Source organism: Macrotis lagotis, chromosome 6, assembly GCF_037893015.1.
Source record: "Macrotis lagotis isolate mMagLag1 chromosome 6, bilby.v1.9.chrom.fasta, whole genome shotgun sequence".
NCBI classification, from domain to species: Eukaryota; Metazoa; Chordata; class Mammalia; order Peramelemorphia; family Peramelidae; genus Macrotis; species Macrotis lagotis.
In genome coordinates this window covers 40,649,267-40,670,993 of record NC_133663.1, presented here as the reverse complement: position 1 = coordinate 40,670,993, position 21,727 = coordinate 40,649,267, and the positions used below count along the sequence as shown (strand labels likewise).

The following is a 21,727-nucleotide window of genomic DNA, read 5'->3' as shown; positions in this document are numbered from 1 at the left end:
GTAATTCATAGCTCAAGTTGATATAGACTATAGTAATAACTCATAAAAATTCCAGGCCTTTCTTTGATCATCAGTCCTAAGAAATATCTGAAATTTCTATTCTTGTCCTGCTAGAGATACTCCTTCTGTGAAACTTCCTTCAAGCAATATGATTCACAAATATTTCACAAGAACCAGGTTTATTTAAGACAGTAATAAAAGGGGGACAGTGTAGATATTGTCTTCTTCTTCAGGATTTTTCAATACCCTGAGCTATCAAAAGTATTCCTCCTAATTCAGAGTCCCATCTTCATCCCAGATTTCAGAAGAACCCAGCTTGATGCATAACTCTGCTCTTTGTCTGTCTTACACCTGCTCAGCAGTCTCCTCTTTTCTGTTAGGGCCACTGCTCCTTTTCTGAACTCTCTGATCTTCTCTTAGGCCATGGTATAATCCGGTTTGGCCTCCATGATCTCACAACAGATTGGTTGCCACTATACTAGTAATTCATACAAACAAGATGATACAGGATGGGAAAGTTTCTCCTTTGTCCCAGCATTCAGACACATGTTCCAAAGAAGAGTCCAAGGGTCCCTCAAGTAGTCTGACTGAAAATTTGTTTTGATTAATTGTAAAATTTTTGGATCAGAAATCCAATTTATGCTTAAAATTGGTTCAAGGGGCAGCTAGGTGGCACATAGCTAGAGCACTGGCCCTGGAGTCAGGAGACCTGAGTTCAAATCCAGCCTCAGACACTTAAATAATTACCTAGCTCTGTGACCTTCGGCAAGTCACTTAACTCCTTTGCTCTTCAAAAAAAGAACAAAATGGGTTCAGAGTATAGTTCATTCATTTTCTAGATTGGAATCACATAACAGAGTCCATCTCATAGCTTGCAGAGTCAGGGATTTAGAATTGGAAAAGATTTTAGGGATCAATTAGTTCAACCCTCATATTTTGCTGTTGGGAAAATGGTGAAAAAAGAGATAAGTGGCATCTTTATGTATGTAACTAACAACTGATACAATATTATTACCTCACAGAACCACAATTTTTTTTTGTTTTTTGTTTTTTGCAAGCAATGGGGTTAAGTGACTTGCCCAAGGTCACACAGCTAGATCATTATTAAGTATCAGGCTGAATTTGAACTCAAGTCCTCCTGATTCCAGCGCCAGTGCTCTATCCACTGCGCCACCTAACTGCCCCAGAACCACGGAATTTAAAAGTAGAAAGGGATCCCAATGATCATGTGATGTGAAAAGAATTCTCACTAGAACATGTCCAACAAATGGTCTTCCAGCCTGGCTAAAGATCTCCAAGGAGGAGAAAGCTCCATAGGATGTCAGCCCATTTCATTTTTTACAAGTACTGTTGTTATTTAATTCTAACTATTGTAAGAGTGAAAGAGATGGTCTCAAAATCAGTCAGAAATAGTTTCTGGCCCCTTCTCTAACATATATTGACTGTGTGATCCTGGGCAAGTCCTTTACCTGATGAGATTTCAAATCAACACTCTAAAACTATAAGCTCTATCAGAAGAGGGAGTTTCCTTACTAGAGAGTGCATTGGTCCAATGAATTCATTGGTTCTTTATATTTAGTCATAACATTTAGACAGGCAGTGTGTTGTCGTAGAAAAATCAGGGGTGTGGGGTGGGGGCTAGGTGGCACAGTGGATAGAGCACTGGCCTTGGAGTCAGGAGGACCTGAGTTCAAATCTGGACCCAGACACTTAATAATTACCTAAGCTATGTGACCTTGGGCAAGCCACTTAACCCCATTGCCTTGCAAAAACTAAAAAAAAAAGAAAGAAAGAAAAATCAGGGACATAAAAATGTTTAACAACAGTAATTACAAAATGTATGGCATAATTTAAAGTTTAATTTGAGTTATTGACATTTTCACCAGCACTTTCTTAAATCTAGACAATTAACAAAACAATAAATAAAACTGTGATTTGCAGCACTTGCCCATTTCCGAGGTGTAAATGAAAATCAAACAACTGATTCTCCTCTGCCAGTTGGAGCTGGCTCCAGTTTACCCCTGGAAAAAGATACTCAGATCTGAGCCAGACATGAGTTCAATTATATGATGCTATGGCAAGTCATGTAATGTCAATGACTCAGCTTATTCATCTTTAAAAATAGGAGTTATAATGCTTGAAGAAATTGTGAGAAAAGCATTTTGTAAGTCTTTAAGTACTGTAGAAATAGGAGTAGTGATTATTGAGAATATGGAACTTTGAAAATAATGTAGAGGGTGGGGGAGAGAAGCAAGAATGGATGAAAAATTGTAAAACTCAAAATAAATAAAATCTTTCTTAAAAAACCTTTGACATAGACATAGGAGATCATAATAAAATTGGCAAGTCCTCAAAGAAAAAAGAAAGAAAGAAAGAATTTCAGTCATTTCCAACTTTTCATGACCCCATTTAGGGTTTTCTTAGCAGGGATGTGAAAGTGGTTTGCCATTTTCTTCTCCAATTCACTTTTCAGATGAGAGAACTGAAGTGAACATGATTCCATAACTTGCCCAGGGTCACACTGCTTGTAAGTGTCTGAGACTGGATTTGAGCTTAGGAAGATGAGTCTTTCTGATTCCAAACCCAGTATTCTATCTTAGTGCCCTATGGAACATTACACCAGCAATGTAAATTAGCCACCTCCCTGAGACAGATGGTGAAAAAAATCAAACAAACTGTTTATGGAAGTTTATAAAGAGGAAATGGGAATTGAAGATTATAAAATTAACACTTGGAATAATCAAGTCCAGTTATTTCATTTCCCATTTTGAGGGTTGGGAAAACCAATATTGGGCAGAAAATATGTCCATGGGATTATATCACCTGAATGTATAGGAGCCAACCTCCTCTTTGGTCTTTTATTTTCTTCCATTGAAATCCCAACTACTGATTTCACTATCTTTTCTCCAGCAGTTCTATATTTTAACATAATCATATTTCCACCAGGTTGGCAGTAATCAAGATTCAGAACAAATTAAGTAATTAAGAAATAAATTCAGTCTTCATTTTTTTCCCCATGCAAATGAATGACATGAAAAGAGGGAGGAGAATGTGTTCAACCTCTTAACAACCTTCCTTTTTAACTTCAGAAACTTTCTAGTCTCTTAATTTATAGCAGAATATTTTTTCTCCATCTTCTTTGTTTTGACGATCATTATTGTTGCCAGCTTTGATATCAGAAGGAAACCTTCCATCCACATTGTCAGTGGAGATATTCATTAGTATACTCATTTTGGAAAGCAATTGGATTTGTGCAAATAAAATGATGAAAAAGTCTACAACTTTTGACCCCGAGAGTCCATTAAGCATAAACTCCAAGGAGGCTACTGATAAAATAAAGTATATATAGCAGAACTTTAGTAAGGAACTAGAAGAAAAGTAGACGCTCATCACTTGGGAAATGGCTAAGCAAATTGTGGTTCATTAAGGAAATGAAATAATGTCTGTGCTATAAGAAACCACATATATGACAAATACAAAGAAGGAAAGAATGACATGAAATGATGCAGAGTGAAATTAGAGGAGCTAAGAGAACAGTTCATACAATGTCTACAAAATTATTAATAAAATAATGAACGCAAAAAAAATCAATAATGAAAATTGCAAAATGACAAATGGCCCCCACAAAGACATTTGAGAAGAAACCTACCTCCACTCATTTTTCTTAGTCTCTTTTTCTAGCTCTACATCCATGTCATGCCTATTAACTGAGTTTTTGGTTTTTCCCCCAGGCTCTACCTGGGCTTCTCTTTGCTTTTTATACATTCTCCTTTGGTGACCCTATCATATTTCATAAGTTCAATGACCATCCCTACACAGATCGATTTATCTGGCCTTAGCATCAAAATCACCTATTGAACATTTCAAAGTAGATATGCAAGCATCTCAAACTGGACCTATCAAAAACAAAACGCATCATATTACTTCTTTCCCTCTAATTCTCTCCTTCTGAACTTATTATCTTTTCACTCATTTAGTTTCAAAATCTGTGTCATCCCTGACTTCTCTTTCTTGCTCATCCTACATGTCCAATTAATTGCCAAATCTTGTCACTTTTTCCTCCACAACCTCTCAGATACTTTCTCTTTACTCCACACCTACAGGTACCACTAATTTAGACTGTTATCACTCCTTACCTAGACTTGTAATAGCTTTCAAATTGTTCTCCCTTGAGACTGCCTTGAGCTAGGTGGCACAGAACCCCAGGTCTGGCTTCAGGAAGACTTGAGTTCAAATCCAGCTTCAGACATTTACTAGCTGTTTAATTCTGGGCAAGTCACTTCTGTTTGCTCCAGCTTCCTCAACTGTAAAATGGAAATATTAGCACCTACCTCCCAGAATTGTTGTAAGGATCAAAACAGTCAAATACTTAATACTCTGAATGGCACATAATAGATGCTATACATTATTATACCAATTCACTCCCCACTTAGCACCTAAGGGTAGACCTGCCCTTCCCTTAATCAATAAATCCTAATAACTCCCTATTACCCACAGGATGAAATATAAAATCATTTGGCATTTATAACTTCACAGTCTGGATTCTTTCTTTTCTTATTTTGAATATTCTTTTCTTTTCTTTTTTTCCAGTTACATGAAAAGATAGTTTTCAACATTCATCTTTTTGTAAAATTTTGAGTAACTGCATTTTTCTACCTGTCTCTCTTTTCCTTTCTTTTTAATACCTTCATCTGAAAACTGTCTGTTCCTCTGACCTTTTATTAATTGGGAAATGACTTATATTCTTATAAATTTAACTCAGTTCTCTATATATTTTAGATATGCCTTTTATCAGAAACACTGACTGTAAAAATTGTTTCCCAGATTTCTGTATTCTTTCTAATCTTTTTTGCATTGTTTTATTTGAGCAAAAACTTTTTAATTTAATTTAAATTATCCATTTTGCTTTTTATAATATCTCTATCTCTTGTTTGGTCACAAACTCTTCCCCTCTCCATAGATCAGACAGATAAACTATTCCTTATTCTCCTAATTGGCTTATGGTACCACCCTTTATATCTAAATTATATATCCACTTTGATTTTATTTTGGTATAGGGTGTGAGATATTGATCTATGCCTAATTTTTGCCATACTATCTTCCAGTTTTCTTAGCACTTTTTATTAAACAATGAGTTCTTTTCCCAGAACCTGGAAATGTGGAGTTTATCAAAGAGAAGATTACTGTACCTGTTTTCTTTTGTTTCTAATGCAGTCCACCGATCCATTGCTCTATTTCTTAGCCAGTACCACACAGTTATGGTGCTGCTTTATAATATAGTTTTAGATCTGCTTTGACTGACTACCTTCCTTTGTGTTTTTTTTTATTAATTCCCTTGTTATTCTTGTCCTTTTGTTCCTCCAAATGAATTTTTTTACTATACCTACCTCTATAAAAATAAATTTTTGGTCATTTGATTTGGGTCTTTCCTTTTCAATTTTCTAAAATTCTCTCCTTCACACACTATGACCCACCCAGCCATTTTGGCTGTCCTTCCATATGACATATGACATCCCATCCACCTCTTGTCCGTTTCTTGGACCTGGCTTTTGTCATGCCTGGAAGCTCTCTCCTCATTCCCAGTCTCTGACTTTTACCATCACTAGCTTTCTTCAGACTAAGTTCAAGGCTTTTCCTGCTTCCTACTGCCTCCTCCCTAGTTGCTCTTATTTCCTCTAAGGTTATCTTACATCTACTCTACGTATCTTTATGTATTTATCTTGAATGTAGCTTATATTTACATCCATGTTTTTCTCTTCAATTATAATAGAAGCTCCTTGAGGGTAGGTTCTGTTTCGTTTCATTTTGTTGGGTTTTTTAAAATTTAATTAAAATTTAATTTTCTTTTTTATTTTCAATACATAGGGAAAAACAAGTATTTTCATAACACAACACTATTTTAAAAAGATGATTGCACATAAAACCATAAAACTGCCAATCTACCATGTACAATTTGCAATTCCCTGAAACTATACAAAAAAGTTACCAAGTACATTTCTTTTTATTTGTTCTTTCTTCCCCCTCCCAGATAGCTACCATTAGACACAAATAGATAGTTCTGTAAAATTATTCTCTACATACTTCCATTAATCAGTTATTTCTTTAGTGCCATTAGAATTATTCTTCCTTTTCATTTGTGTATCTAGAATAGTCAAAGTAATTTATTTGATTTGTCATTCTTAAAAGAATATTGCTTTTACTATATAAACATTCTCTTGATTCTATTCACTTCCTCTTTATTATTTTGTCCAAGTCTTTCCATGCCTTTCTAAGATCATTGGATTCCTCATTTTTTATTACATAGTAATGCTTGGCACAGTACTTAGCACATAGTAAGCACTTTATAAATATGTGCCAATTGATTGATGGACTCCTTGCTAAGCTTAGTTCTTTTCATCTGCTAGAGGAGTAGAGATGCAGTCAGTACCCTTGAAGTCTTATCAGCCTGGAACAATGCTTCGATCATAATTATGGCCCTACAATCAGTCTGTCAACTAGACAGGAGCACCTGAAGTGTATGAAAGTCATTCTTAAGGTGACACAGTTTTAAAGACTCTCAGAGCTATGCCAAGTCATATCAAAGAATGGTAGATTGCAGAGCTATGGAAAACGTCAGTTTGTTCTATTGCTAGAAAACAAAATTAAAAGAGATAATTACTAATTCATGTGTCTACTTTCTTTCTAACACAATCTTTATAAAAATGATTATGAATGAATTCAGGGGATTCCTGGTAAAAATGTGAGATGGGCATAAGCAGCCATCACCTGGTGATTTTCCTCAACAGAATCCATCTTGACTGTCACACAACTGACTGGAAGGTGTTGCAAGAGCCCTTTGTGGTTGTTTGTTGATTCTCTAACGAATGAGCTATGCTTCTCTATAGATTGAACTAGCCTTGAAATGTACTCCACTGAGACGTATTTTGCGAATGTGATACGACTATACAAGCGCACTTGATAGTTGTGATCGCAGAAGTAATATTGTTCAACAATCCTAAGAATGAATATCTAGAAAGGTATGAAATAAGATCTATCCCATGGGTGTTCCCCAATGTCAAGGAAGATGTCCTTCTGCAAAGTTCAACTAGAAAAAAGGATTCCCTATAACAGGTCTTGTTCTTCAGAGACGTCTCTTGGCGTATTTCATTAAGCCCTTCAGTTCTTTAGGGCTTCTTTGTCCTGAACCACGTTGATTTAAAAGAGAATGACCTATGATACCCCACAGGAAGTAATAGTGAATGCATGTTGCCTGAATTATGACATTTAATTGGACGGAGAGCCCATTGTGAAATAAGTCTATCAGTGCTTGCATCTTGGCTAGGTTTTGCTGTTGAACATTGAACCCAAAGATAACAGGAAGTTGGAACTAAACCAAATCAAATTTGGAAGATTACATAGTACTTTCAATGATTCTCAATGGCTCCCAGGTACAGATGCCTACCTTAGGACCAGTGCTGTCTCAGAGGTACTTTATGGTGGTGAATCATGGCAAGACTCACCAAAAGTGAGTTTTCTTGACTATCTTTGACTTTGGGTGCAAGTCCTTTCTGTATTCTCTGTTCAGTATTTTTTAAAAAATATATTGTTCTAGTGGGGCAGCTAGGTGGCACAGTGGATAGAGCATCAACCCTGGAGTCAGGAATACCTGAGTTCAAATGTGATCTCTTACTAACTGTGTGACCTGGGAAGTCACTTAACTCCATTGCCCATAAAAACCAAAAGAGGAAAATTGTTCTGTATCCCATTCCATTAGCTTAATGCTTGTAAGGAAACTGAATGCCCCAAGAAGAGAGCTAGAAAAAAAGGCAAAACTAGATATTCCCAAGGTATGAGTTCTGGGCAGGGATAATAGAAAACATGTTAATAATGAGGAGGTTACAAGATTAAGGGCAGCATGAAGTAGAAAATGCTGGGCTTAGAGTCAGGAAAATGGAGGTTTAATTCCCATATTAGATAATTAACAGCCATGGGACCATGTACAAATCTTTTAACTTTTCTGTCTCAGTTTTCTCACCAATAAAACAAAGAGGTTTTAAGGTCTTTTCCAGATCTGATTCTATTGTCCAATAATCCTAAAACTCAGGCTCTTTGTCCTCAATCAACTCCTAGGTAATAACAAAAATAATAATAACTGATATTTATATAGCACTTTAAAGTTTGTAAAGTCTTTTATATATATTCAGGAAATGAAAGTGAGTTTACTTTCATCAATATTAGCATTATTCTAGAAATAAGATACAAATAAATGTAGGATTTTTTTTCTCCTGAGGATAAAATTGAATTTTAAAAATAGAACTAAGAAGCATATAATTCATTCCTAAACTCTCTACTTTAAATAGTCCTTCACTTTCAGACTCCTTTAACATCACAGAATCCCAGAGTTTGAAAGAACCTTCTCCTAGTGTTGATTATTCAATGTTGTTAACAACCAAGAGGAGGGAGGGAAACTCTGCCCTCATTCCTTTGGAGAATTAAATACCCTCACACTCAATTAGCATAATCCAATCAAGGAAATTCTGTTTGCCTTTTACCAAGGAGTTTCTACCAGCAGGCTGACTTTAAAGTCCCCTGTTCAAACACAAAATAAGATATTAAAATACCTTATTTGATCTTAGAGAATATGAGTTCATATCCCTGCTTTTCTCTATACCACCTGCATGACCTTGGACAAGTCAATGCCCCCTCCAAGTTTCAATTTTTTCATCTGCAAAATGGGGGATTCAACAATCTCTAAAGTTCATATTCTATAAAAAGAACTATGATATATGAAGTTCTGTGTGTATGTATGTATGTATGTATGTATAAATGTGTGCATTCATTTATCTATCCATTCGTTTGTTCATTTGTATATACTCAGTCATGTTGGCAGCTACAATTGCCAGATGTCAGAACCAAAACTAACAACTTAAACAGTTGTTGTTTTCGCTGCAACATATCTATGTATGCAAGTCAAGGAATCACCTAAATTGGAATTTCTAGACTAAGTAATAATAACCCAAAGAGTCCATTACCTCTATGGCTGTTTCCTATTTCACAGGCGCTTTCTGTCTCTGCTGTAATTAAGTTTTTTTTTATTTAAAGAGCACATTGGCCAAGAGTAGAATGGGTTTCTTTTCCCCATGTGTTCTAATCCCCATTTCCTTCTCACTCCTGAACAAGCACTTCTACACTCACATTGTGAGTTGCTAAAAGGTTTCGGAAACCTTTCTTTGAGTGGTAAGACTGGCTTGAAATTGCCCGTATCTGCATTCAGTGTTGAACTACACATTGAATATTATTTACTATATTTTGGCCAAAAGGAAAGTTCATGGGATCATTAGTTTTAAAATTGGGAGGAGCCTTAGAGGTCATTTAGTCCCACTCCCTCAATCAACAGATACTTCTACTACTACTACTACTAATAATAATAATAACAATAATAATGACAGTTGTCCTTCATTCTAGAAGATGACCACAACATCAGGGAGGTGATGCCATGACAAGCCCATGAATTGGATTTGAGTGAGAAGGGACTATGCCAAATCACCACCTCACTTTCTCCTCCAGAACCAACTAGATCCAGTGGCCAGATATAAACCAGGATGACTGGAGATGGCCTTGGATGCAAGGCAAACAGGGTTGAGTGACTTGCCCAAGATCACACAGCTAGTAAATTATAGCTTGGATTCAAACTCCCATCCTCCTGACTCTGCATCATCTAGCTTCCCATTCAACAGATAAGGAAAGGCTGACACAGGCAGTAAAGTGACTTGTCCCAGAGTTCCACACCTAATAAGAATCTTTTTTTTTTAGGTTTTTTTTGCAAGGCAAATGGGGTTAAGTGACTTGCCCAAGGCCACACAGCTAGGTAATTATTAAGTGTCTGAGACCGGATTTGAACCCAGGTACTCCTGACTCCAGGGCCAGTTCTTTATCCACTGCGCCACTAGCCACCCCATTCCTAATAAGAATCTAAGCAAGATTTGAATCCAGGTCTTCTAGATTCCAAGTCCAACATTTTAGCTATTATATTGCACTCCCTTTTATTTTTTTTATTTCTTCAATAGAAAATGTGAGGTAGATGAATTTCACAGAATCAGAGAATTCCACTTTAGGATTGTGACTCAGATACCAAAATATAAACATATCCAATCTAGGTTTCCTGCTGTAACCTCCTTGAGGCCAGGGACTGTTTTTGCTTTTTTTTTTTTACCTGGCTAAACACTGGAGATTGTGACTGTCAAAGGATCTAATCTCCAAGATGAATTGGTCAACCTAATTAAATCAATCAAATAAAGAGTAGGAAAGAAAGACAAAAGTCAAACAGTCCCTGACTTTAAGACTTTCACGTTCTTTGGGGGAATAATTCATATGTAAGTAGAGATGTACAATATAATTACAAGGCAGATATTTGGGGGGGAAGACAAACATAAGAAAAAGGGTGGGATCAGCAAACACATTCTCCAAAAGTACACCTAAAGACTTTCTGCTCTCAAAGTAACATAAAGTTTGGCCCTTAAATAAGAATTGTGCAGTCAGAACAAGATTCTAGTCACATTTACAGTTTCAACTCAAAAGGAAAACACAAATTGCAACTCCAGCATCCTAGGAGACCTCTTCTTTTTGCTAAGCAGTGACCTTTCCCTGCTGCAATCCATAATCCAGATTGGTCTTGAAACACTGATGACCTGGGAACCAGGCACAGTAATGAAGCCTTGTTAGGCTTGCACCTGGTGAAGGACTGATCATCTTTCACCAGTGAAAAGGTCCTTTAGAACATAAATGTTTGTATAAAACATGGCCTTTTGTTGTACTAAAGCAGTCATGGGAAAATGGACCAGGACCATCTATCAGGATTAGTTTCCACTTCAGAGGGACCAATTACCTGAGAGAGGGGTCCAATCTGACAAATCATTTTTGTTGTTCATTTGTTTCAGTCATGTCTAACTCTTTGTGACCCAAATTGGGGTTTTCTTGTCAAAGATACTGGATTGGCTTGCCCTTCCTTCTCATATTGCAGATGAGGTAAATAAGATTAAGTGACTTGCCTAGGATCACACAGCTAATAAGTGACTGAGACCAGAATTGAACTCAAGAAGATGAGTTTTTCCAACTCCAGGACTGGTGCTCTATTTACCGAACCACCTGACTGCCCTGGATAATATCATAAGATCCTAAATTTAGAACTGGAAGTTATCTTTGAGGTCATCTAATCTAACTTCCTCTCCATTTTACAATTGTGAAAAACAATCAAAAAATTGGGAAAAAGAGATGTATGTAAGGTCACACAGGAAGTAAATGGCAAAACTAGGATTTGAAACCAGGTCTTCTGTCTCTTAAGGTCAGTTTCTCTAACACCATTGACCTGTTCTTCAGATAGACAGAGAGCTAGACCATCAGTAAAACACCAAACAATTTTTAAGTTCTTGTCAGGTTCTGTGCTAGGGATTCAAAGAAAGATAAAAGACATCCCTGCTCTCAGGAGAGATAGAGAGAGAGAGAGAGAGGAGAGAGAGAGAGAGAGAGAGAGAGAGAGAGAGAGAGAGAGAGAGAGAGAGATTGGATGATGAATGGATAGATAAAAGAAAAATAGAAGAGAGAAAGAAGAAAGGATGAGAAAGAAACAAAGGAGGAAGAAACAAAAAAGGAAAGGAACAAAAGAAGGAAGAAGACAGAAGGAAGGGAGGAGAGAGGACAGAAAGAAGGCAATGACAAAGCAAGATGATAGATGATAGACATAATATATAGAAAAAAGAGAAAGAGGAAGGAAGGAAGCAAGGAAGGAAGCAAGGAAGGAAGGAAGGGAGGGTGAGGAGGAAGGGAAAGAAAAGTGATTGATAGAAGGAGGGAGAAAGGAAGGGGAAGAGAGAGAGAGTGCGAGAGAGAGAGAGAGAGAGAGAGAGAGAGAGCATTTACAAGGTGCTTCTTATGTCTAGGCACTGTACTATACTTCAAAACTATGTCATGGCCACAATCAGGAAGACCTAGGCTTAGATTCTAACTAAAAGCAGCTCTGTGAGGCTGGGCAAATCACGACCTCTCAGATGATTCTCTAATTTCCTGAGTAGTCTATACTGATGGAACCATGGTTCTGAATGGGAAAGTTTTGCATGTTCCCTATGAAAAGCAGAACTTTGCTATTATTTGTCCTCAATCTATGATGTGATTCAACCTTCCTGAGCTGTCACTTCATCCCAGCAGTACCAAAGTTTATCAAACACTTTTCCCAGTGCTGGTCTTTTCCCGTCCATGATGAATATTCTTTATCTCTTTTCTCAGAAATCTTTCCAGACTAAAATCTTATTTTGGGACCTCCCAGAAGTTTATAGAGATTTCCTGGTATGCTGTTGTATATCTAGATGAGCTTATCTCCAAAGGAGTCTTGTATTTAAGTCCTTACAAAGCATTTAGATAGTATATCTAGCATAGACACAGTGAGTGTCTGGGTTCCAGAGTGTCAAAAACATACTGAAATGATCATTGGTTCTCTTTTAGCTTTCAAATGTAATTACAAATTTGGATTCTTTTCTCTAAAGTCACACATGAGTAGAATCCTGGGCACTTTGGGAACCCTGGTTCTTCTCACTCTCTTGAAAATTCTGATAGATTGTTGGGCAACCATTTTTAATGCCATGCCATGAGCACTGGAAATGAAATGATGCTCTCATTAATGTTCAATTAATGAACAATATGCTAATATCCATTAAGTGACTGCCATCCCAAAAGGAAATAAAACAGAAAAAATATGAAGAATATCAAAACTACATCTAGTGACTATATGACCTAGTGGATAGAATTCTGACCTTGGAGTAATAAAAACCTGAATTCAAATCCTGCCTTTGACATTGATTAGACATGTAAGGCAGGAAAAATCACTTAACTTGTTTTTAGCCTATTTTTTCATCTGTAAAATGAGGGGATTGGACTCAATTGACTATTAAGGTTCCTTCCAAATTTATAATCCTTAGAAAAATAACAAAAGAAATGGTTTTACCCCATACCACTTATTGTTCCATGTAGGGTTTATTGGGGGGAAAGTGTTAGGATATAAGTAGAAATGTTTGCAAAATAAGAGGTAAGTTGAAGGAAATACTTTAAGGAAGATAATGGATTTGGTTCAAAGAAAAAACCCTAGGCTTAATATGGCAAGTGGAATAGTTCTGTTATTTTCCTGAATTCAATGAATTACTTATCTATTATCATTATCCTCATCATCATCATCATTATATCATTATTATTATTATCCTTCTTCATCATCTTCTTCCTTCTTTTTTTCTTTTTTCTTTTCTTCTTTTCTTCTTCCTTCTTCTACTTTCCTTCTCCTCCTCCTCCTCCTTTCCTCTTCCTTCTCCTCCTCCTCTTCTTCTTCTTCTTCTCCCTCTTCACAAATCTGTGACTTCATCAGTACAGGATAGCTCCTTCCAGCAATGTATATTGATGACCTGTATACAATTTGTAATCTTAAAGCTAACCTGGAGACATTGAGAGACTCAGTCCTTTTCCCATAATGCCATGGACTACATGAGTCAGAAGCCAATCTACTCTGCTACATTATCTCTCCATCTATAGTTTTAAATATTAAGGACTTAAGACACCATTATTTGGTGCCTGTGCATCAGCTATAGGTATTAGGTATTAGGTAACAGTATGGCTTCTGTTTCTGAACATATCTCAGAATATATTTATCCAAACAATTTTATTTTCAGGTACATTCTCTCTCTCTCTAACTCAATAGTTCTTTGGGGGGGGGGCGGCTAGGTGGCACAGTGGATGGAGCACCGGCCCTGGAGTCAGGAGTACCTGGGTTCAAATCCGACCTCAGACACTTAATAATTACCTAGCTGTGTGGCCTTGGGCAAGCCACTTAACCCCATTGCCTTGAAAAAATCTAAAAAAAAAATAGTTCTTTGGGGAGGGAGGATGTTCTGAAAATAATTTGCTGATATAATTTTTGCTTCTACTATTCTATGAATGCTCTAGAGTCCTAGAGATAGTTGGTAAGAAAAGCAACACAAATGGAATCAGAATTCTTATGCTATGGAAAGGAGAGAGCACAAACCTTGGAGAACTCATGCAGAGCAATTGCTGAATTGGGCAGGAATGTGCATAAATTAGAAAACAAATTAATTGCATATACATCACTGAAAATCGAAGTGACAAGTACAGAGGGAGTCCTAGTGGCTTCTAAGTATTCAGGGCTTTTTTAATCTGGTTTAAGGCTAAGAAGTCTTTTTTTTTTCATTTTTAATGTCATAACTCTAAATATTAATGCCTAGAGGATGCAATTTCTAAACAGAAATCATTAACCATATTTGGCAGGATTCCATTGCTTGTTTTTCTCAATAAATAAGACATAAGAGTTCTGCCTTTTGGGGGATCTGTTATTTCATTCATCTCAGTGAGGAAACTGCCTTTTACAATGCAGATCAATGCCTGCTCTGCACTTTTTAGTCTTACAGACTCAGCAGTCACTTGACTCACCCACCTTCATTGTGTGACTAAGGTAGAATTGAACCCAGGTCTTCCTGTCTATGAGGTTGGCTCTCTACTGCCTATCAAGGCACAAAATATATCCTTTCTGGAGCCCCACCTTTTCTTACAGACATCATTCTTCCTATCTAAATCTCCTTTCTCTGGTCTTCCCTAAAATGATCAAGAAACAAAAAGAAGTGACCGTAGCCCTCTTGGTTAGTAGGGTGTCAATCCTGGCCAGTTTATAATTCATTCTTTACTCTGGTCCTGATTGTGGAATTCTAGGTTTGCATTAAAAAGTCTGAGTTCTTCAGTCTGCAAGCAAAATCCCTGAATGGAATGACAACTGCCTTGGCAAAATGAAAGCAACACATGGACCAACTCTGCAGTTGGTGTTGAGAACCAAGGGCTCTCCAGCCTTCTTAGTCCACTTTAGTCCTAAGAAACATCTGTACCCTAGTTCCACACCAAATGACTCATTCGCCAAGAGGAAAGGAGTAAGGGTGCTTACAGATGAGTGGGAGCCAGATTCTCACCCCTATTTAAAAAAGGGAAGGGAAGGGAAGAGGTCAAAGGATCACATGAGAAATTTGCTAGGAACAGGGGAGCAGAAACTCATGTGTGGAGAGAAGAGGTGAGATGACCTTGGCCAGTGTTAAACACTAGGATAGCCATAAATTATCATAGATGAATAGCACTGATTCGACACCTACTAGGCAGCCAGCAGAGTACGTTCCTTGCAGGCAAAAAATGCTTCTATTTCAAATAATCCCTTTCCTACCGATTGACCTCAGATATTTGAAGGGTTCCCATGATTTAAATCTCAACTTAGAAACTTACTAGCTATATAATCCTTAGCAAATCATTTAACTCTATCTACCTCAGTTTCCTCATCTGTAAAAATGAGACGGATAAGGAAATTGCAAATCACTCCAGCATCTTTGCCAGGAAAACTTCAAATGAGGTCAAGGAAGGTCAGACATGACTGAAATGACCAAATAATGGGAATGAGATTGGATGTAGAGAATATGGTCTTGTCCTTATCAATCAGAAAGAGAGGCAGCATGGAAGAATAGTTAGAGTGCTGACCTTGGAGCCAGGAAGAGCCAGATTCAAATCCTGACCTCACAAAGTCAACTTGGGCAACTCACTTAATCTATTGTTCTTGGCATCTCTCTTATTCTCCAAGTGTCAGAGAAGAATACTGACCTATATTGGAAGAAGGAGTTCCCAAAACTAATAAAATCATAGATCCCTGTTTCTCTATAAGGAAGACCTTATTAATCATCAAAGCTGTCCAAAAAATGGCAAGGTCTACTCAAAACCTAATAAGTCCATTGTCTCTAAAATACTCTGGCTGGAGCTGAATGAAGGCATTGTGGAACATGGGAGGGAATCCTGGTTTTGGAGATAAAGGATCAGTGCTTAAATTCTGATTCTGACCTCAAGTAAAGTATGTGACTTCTCTGAGACTCAGTTTCCTCATCTGTCCTTTGAGGGGATTGGAGTAAATGACTTCTAAGGTCATTTCTCTCTTTAGTTCTCGTGCTATGATTGGGGAGATTGGAAAAGGGATTCCTGCCTGGAGAGACTGGATTAAATGAATTCTCATCTGACTCAGAGTATACAACTGTCTCCAAAATTCATGTGATTAGAGATATTGCTTTGGAGTCTTCTGGATATGTGTGCATGTAACTGAGTGAAGTGTTATACAACCTGTAAAAATTAGCACATTGGAGTATAAATTGCTCTCCTGATTCTAATAATTTTACTCTAAACCAATAATAAAGCATGGTACCCGTCTCCTAACAAAAATGATGGATTCAATCAGCAGAAAGAGACAAGCAATTTTGGACATGGCCAATGTGGGAATTTGTTTTTCTTGTTTATACACGTTTATTACAAGAATTTTGTTTTTTCTTTCTTTTTTCCCCTCACTGGGATAGTAGGGTGGGACAGAGAGAAAAATAAATGCTTTGTAATTGAAAAATTAACATTTCATTTAAAAAGTAATGCATCAGCAAGGATTAATGCATCTAGCTAGGTATGGCCTCTTATGTTCTGTTCTTTCTTAGCAAAGGGCTCTAAGGAAATGAGATGAATTATATTGTGGTTGCTGGGAGGAAGCAGGGGAAGGTTCAGGGCCTGTTCTTATGGGCAAGACTGGCTGTAGGGAAGACAGAATCAGGAAAAAGAAGACATCTAGGAAGAAAGGGGAGGAGGGAGGAGAAAGCATTTATTAATCCCTTACTATTTGCCAGATACTGAGTTAAGTTCTGAAGATACCGATACAAAAATCATGAGAGCTCCTCAAAGAACTTATACACTAACTAGAAAAGACAACCCTAATGAGAAACTAAAAATGGGGGGGGGGGGTCTGGGAGAAGGGAAAGGGGCAGGGAAGTGACAAGAATGTCTAGTTCCAGTCAAAATTTGGCAAAAAAATTCATCTATCAGAGAGCCAGGGCAGAATCTGGGCAATTCCAATAGGAGGGGGTTGAAGAGGATGGCCAGAATGGAAGCAGTGCCATCTGAAAATAGTAGCAAGTAAGGGGTGACTAGGTGGTGCAGTGGATAGAGCACTGGCCCTGCAGTCAGGAGGACCTGAGTTCAAATGCGACCTCAGACACTTAATAATTACCTAGCTGTGTGGCCTTGGGCAAGCCACTTAACCCCATTGCCTTGCAAAGACAAGGAAGGAAGGAAGGAAGGAAGGAAGGAAGGAAGGAAGGAAGGAAGGAAGGAAGGAAGGAAGGAAGAAAGAAAGAAAGAAAGAAAGAAAGAAAGAAAGAAAGAAAGAAAGAAAGAAAGAAAGAAAGAAAGAAAGAAAGAAAATAGCAGGAAGTGATGTGGTACCTTGAGGATATGAGACATCTGGGGAGAGGCATGGACAATGAGATTTCCAGTTTGTTGAGTCTTTGATCTTCCTTAGAGCTAACTTTTCTATCAAGTCGTCCCTGGACCATGAGCAGCTTTCTATTTCCCACATAAGGGTGATCATATGCCCTTTGAGAAATATTCCTATTACTGAGTAATAATCAAAAGTTAGTTCTCTTGCAGGTGCCTCTTGAGTTTTGGTGGAAGCCAAATAGAGTGAAATGAAGAAATAGGCTGCTGAGGCTCATTTTATTACAATGTCATTGTTTTGGGCTTATTTTAGGCTCGACTGACCAAAGAACAGCGGTGGGGAAGTGCATTACTCTCCAGAAACCATTCCTTAGAAGAAGAATTTGAAAGAGCAAAAGCAGCAGTAGAGGTAAGTTTATTTTTAATATGTAGAATTTCCTGATTTATTTTTTTTCTAAGACAAAAACCCTTTAGGATACAGAGGAAATAGACTGTCCTTCCTTCAATAACTCTAGGAATTTACTGAGGTGGGTACTCTCTTGATGCTAGTAGCAACCCATCCACATGTTTGCTTTCTGTACAATTCTTATCTACCAATCCATATCTTCTTGTAAATCAAGGCATCTTAGCCTGGGGATCATGAATAGATTTCATGTGATCTGTCAACTTGGATGAGGAAAAAATATGATATCTTTATTTTTACTAACCTCTAACTAATATTTAGCATTTCCTTCAACTGCTTAAAGAACCTTATTTTGAGAAGGGATCTTCAGGCTTCACCATACTGGGGTCTCTTACAACAAAAACACAAAGAAGACCTGTTGCAAATCTTCAAAGCTTGGGGGATCTCCTCTTATTCTCTTAACAATGCATGGAGACCACTGTAGGATGCAGACTATCCACAGGTTATCCATCTCACTCTCCCTTTCTATGGGACCCATCTTTCTGTACTACAGAAAACACTTTTGACTTTGCATCTTTATTCTATCATGTATTCTTGGGAATGAGACTGGACACTGTGCTTGGAATCAGAAGAACTCATCTTGCTGAGTTCCAATCTGATCCCTAATACTTACTGATCCTGAGCAAATCACTCAACCCTGTTTGCCTCAATTTCCTCATCTGTAAAATGAACTTGAGAAGGAAATGGCAAACCACTTAATATTCTGTTAATAGAATAGAAACTACAGCCTAGACGCTATAGAATCATATATTTAGAGGTGGAAACAACTTTAAAGACCATCAAGTACATCCCCTCCCTCATGTTTTAGGTAGGAAAATTGAGATATAGCAGGGTCATTTGACTTAAGCAGAGCTATCACCTAATAAGTGTCTGAGGAAGAATTTGAACTCATATCTTCCTGAATTGAAGAATAACCAGTAGACTGCTACTTTAGAATAGATAGCTGGGATCTCCTGGACCAATAGAAGAAAACAGCAAGGTGGAAGGTTCTGTATTCTTTAAATCATGTCATCTCTGCAATTCTACTTCAAAAATTAGGCATCATCATGTTTAAAAACCTGATGATACCCTTTTGACCTCCTATATCTTTTGACCAATATTAACCTAACCTAACCAAAATCTGTTCCATAGGATATGGAAATTTACTTACAAACCTTAAGAATTTCTTAGATAAGAAGTCAGAGGAAGAATCTCAACTTGTCCCTAATTCCTCATCGATATGTATAAATCAGCACAGCTAGGTGGCGCAGTGAATAGAGCACCAGCCCTGGAGTCAGGAGTACCTGAATTCAAATCCAGCTACAGATACTTAATAATGACCTAGCTGTGTGGCCTTGGGCAAGCCACTTAACCCCATTTGCCTTACAAAAAAAAAAAAAACTAAAAAAAAAAGAGAGATGTATAAATCATCCCCTCAACTGTGAATCTTCTAAGTGTAGTTTAATCTATAACCTGACTTAGCTTAACTAAACAGTTTGTTTGATAAAATTTATTTCCTTAAGGGTTATATGAGATTATGTCTCTACTTAAGTAACTTTGTTCAACTTTCATGATATTGAAAGAAGTGTATAATTAGGGATCTATCTTCTCTTTAACTTTTATGGTCTAAGAGGAATGTACAGGATTCGATTATGTAAATGAACTCTTTCTCTGTCACTCTGACATATTTTTTCTCATAAGAAATTTTGTTAGAATCCTAAATGAAGGTTTGAATTTTCCCTGAGGCCTGAATCTATGCTTGAGCACAATAATAAAACCTAGACTTTTGCCTCCAATAATTTCTGCATTGGGGTAAATATGTATTTGTCAGAATTACTCATTCATTGCATGAACTTAGAAAGGAAATATTTCTCCCATAACAAAACAGAGAGGAGCTATTTCTCCCTTAAAATCCTCAGCAGGTTCAGTAGTATAGAATCTAAGACCTTGAGGACAAGAACTAGTTCATGTATGTCTTTCTATCTACAGTGTCTATATATAACAGATCCTTAATAAATGTTTGACGATTGATTGATTCACAGTTGGGATGCTTTGTACCAGAATGATTTTTCCTAGTACTCCCTAGAAACATGCAAAACTACTGTGTGACATCATTAATTGATTCATGTGAGTGTTCGAACATGAAATGTCCACTTGAAAATGGACTATCACCAAATGAAGAAAAAAATGTTCCTTTTGATTCACACCCCAGAGGGATACTGACCCATTCCTAAACAGGGTTGGTTTATGAGTTTGGAGCATACATGCTTCAGCAAAGTATGAACTCCTTCATTATAGACCCATGTTTTTGAATGCCATAATTATCCTTGGTATATAGTTCATTTCAAGGGCTATCTCGCCATCAGAGGTCAGACAAAATGATGGCCTCTCTTCATTCTCTCAGCAACAATTCACTTGAGATGTAATCAGATCACCATTTGCCATTTAGCCTTCCTTGTATTCTTTCCATTCTGAGTGATAGCTCTATCATCATGTCCAATCAGTCCTACAAAGCCCAATGAGAACACTAATTTATCTTACTAAAGTTCAATCCACCCAATTTTTTTAAAAATCCTGATTTTTTTTTTCCTTAAGAAAAAGTGCAATTGGATTTACTGCTCTTGATAGTGGATGAAAACAGCCAAGTTCCATTACCTGACTGTTCACTTTTCCTGAGCTGACATCAATGGTCCTTAATTTCCCTAACACATAAATTTGCCAGACCCTGGGGTTAGCGCACAAGGATTGACCTCCTGCTCTGTTCAGAATATTGGTGCTGGCAGCATACAAAAGAAAAGAAGATTCAGCTTTTGACAAGCTTTTGCAATGTTCGTGATTTAGATGACAAAACATTCATGAAAAGATAATCAGTTTCCAATACAGTTCAGACACAAAGAAGATAGGATACTAGGGTGGGAAAGGAACCCTAGAGATCCCCAACTTCATCCTCCCATTGAGCACAAGAATCCCTTGGACACGCAAAGGAATGAAGAGCAGAATTGGTCATGCGGGGTGTTGGACTCCATCATAAGAAAATTAACTTGGTTAGATCAGAGAGATTATTTTGAGGTGTAAAAAGAAATGCTTCTAGAAGTATAGAGAGGGTAGAGAAAAGGGATCATACATCTAGAGTTCTCATCTAAAACTTCAGTGGCATCAGGGCCAATCCCATCACTTTACAGATTTTACCTCCTTTTTTCTGAGGTCTAGGGAAGAAGTGACTTGCCCAGAATGACATGGTTACAATGTGCCAGAGGTGAGACTTTTAAGTTCCTGAATCATAGAATTATAAATTTTGAGCTAAATAGGACCTTGGAGGATTGGTCTTGATAAGACCAATCCTTTCATTATATATCTGAGGAAACTGAGACCCAGAAAGTTTAGGTGTCTTGGTGGAGATCACACAGATAGTGTCAAAAGCAGAATGAGAATCCACATCTCCCTGACTCGGTGTCCCTATCCTCTGCAAAATGCTGGGGAAGAGAGAATTCGATGGAGACATTGAAGGAAGACCTAAACAAAAGAGTTTAGATTTGAGACAATCAATCCTAAGGAGTCACTCTTCCAGTTCAGAATCTAACCTAATCACTTGACTGTCAAAATAGCCTCCTGTTTCATTTTCCTGCTTCTTTTTTTCCTTTGACCACTCTGCTTTCTTCACACTACTCTCAAAGCAAACACTCTGATTCACCATTTAATCAAATCACTCTTGGGCTCAACAGTCTTCAGTGATTCCCCTTGCTACCAAATTAAACATCTACTCCTTAGACTAGAATACAAGACCTTCTACAACTTACCTTTCCAGCTTTATTTGAAGTTGTTCACAGATGGCCTTTCCCTGGTCTTCACACACTGAACTCCAGTCAAGTTAGATTATGCCCTGTTCTTCAGTGGTATCCGACACTCTTCAGTTTGATATAATAATAATATTAATCATAATAATAACAGGCATTTTCTAGTTTGCAAAACACTGTACACATGTTATCT

The 21,727-nt window shown here is 37.4% G+C and overlaps 1 protein-coding gene across 1 annotated transcript in view; it reads left to right on the top strand.

The window, feature by feature from the left end:
• PEX5L (peroxisomal biogenesis factor 5 like) overlaps window positions 1-21,727 on the top strand; it is a 183,460-nt gene that overhangs the window by 106,068 nt on the left and 55,665 nt on the right. The window contains exon 7 of the mRNA XM_074190995.1: window positions 17,612-17,707. Within this exon, the coding sequence (XP_074047096.1) occupies window positions 17,612-17,707 (96 nt within the window). The remainder of the gene's footprint in view (window positions 1-17,611; window positions 17,708-21,727) is intronic.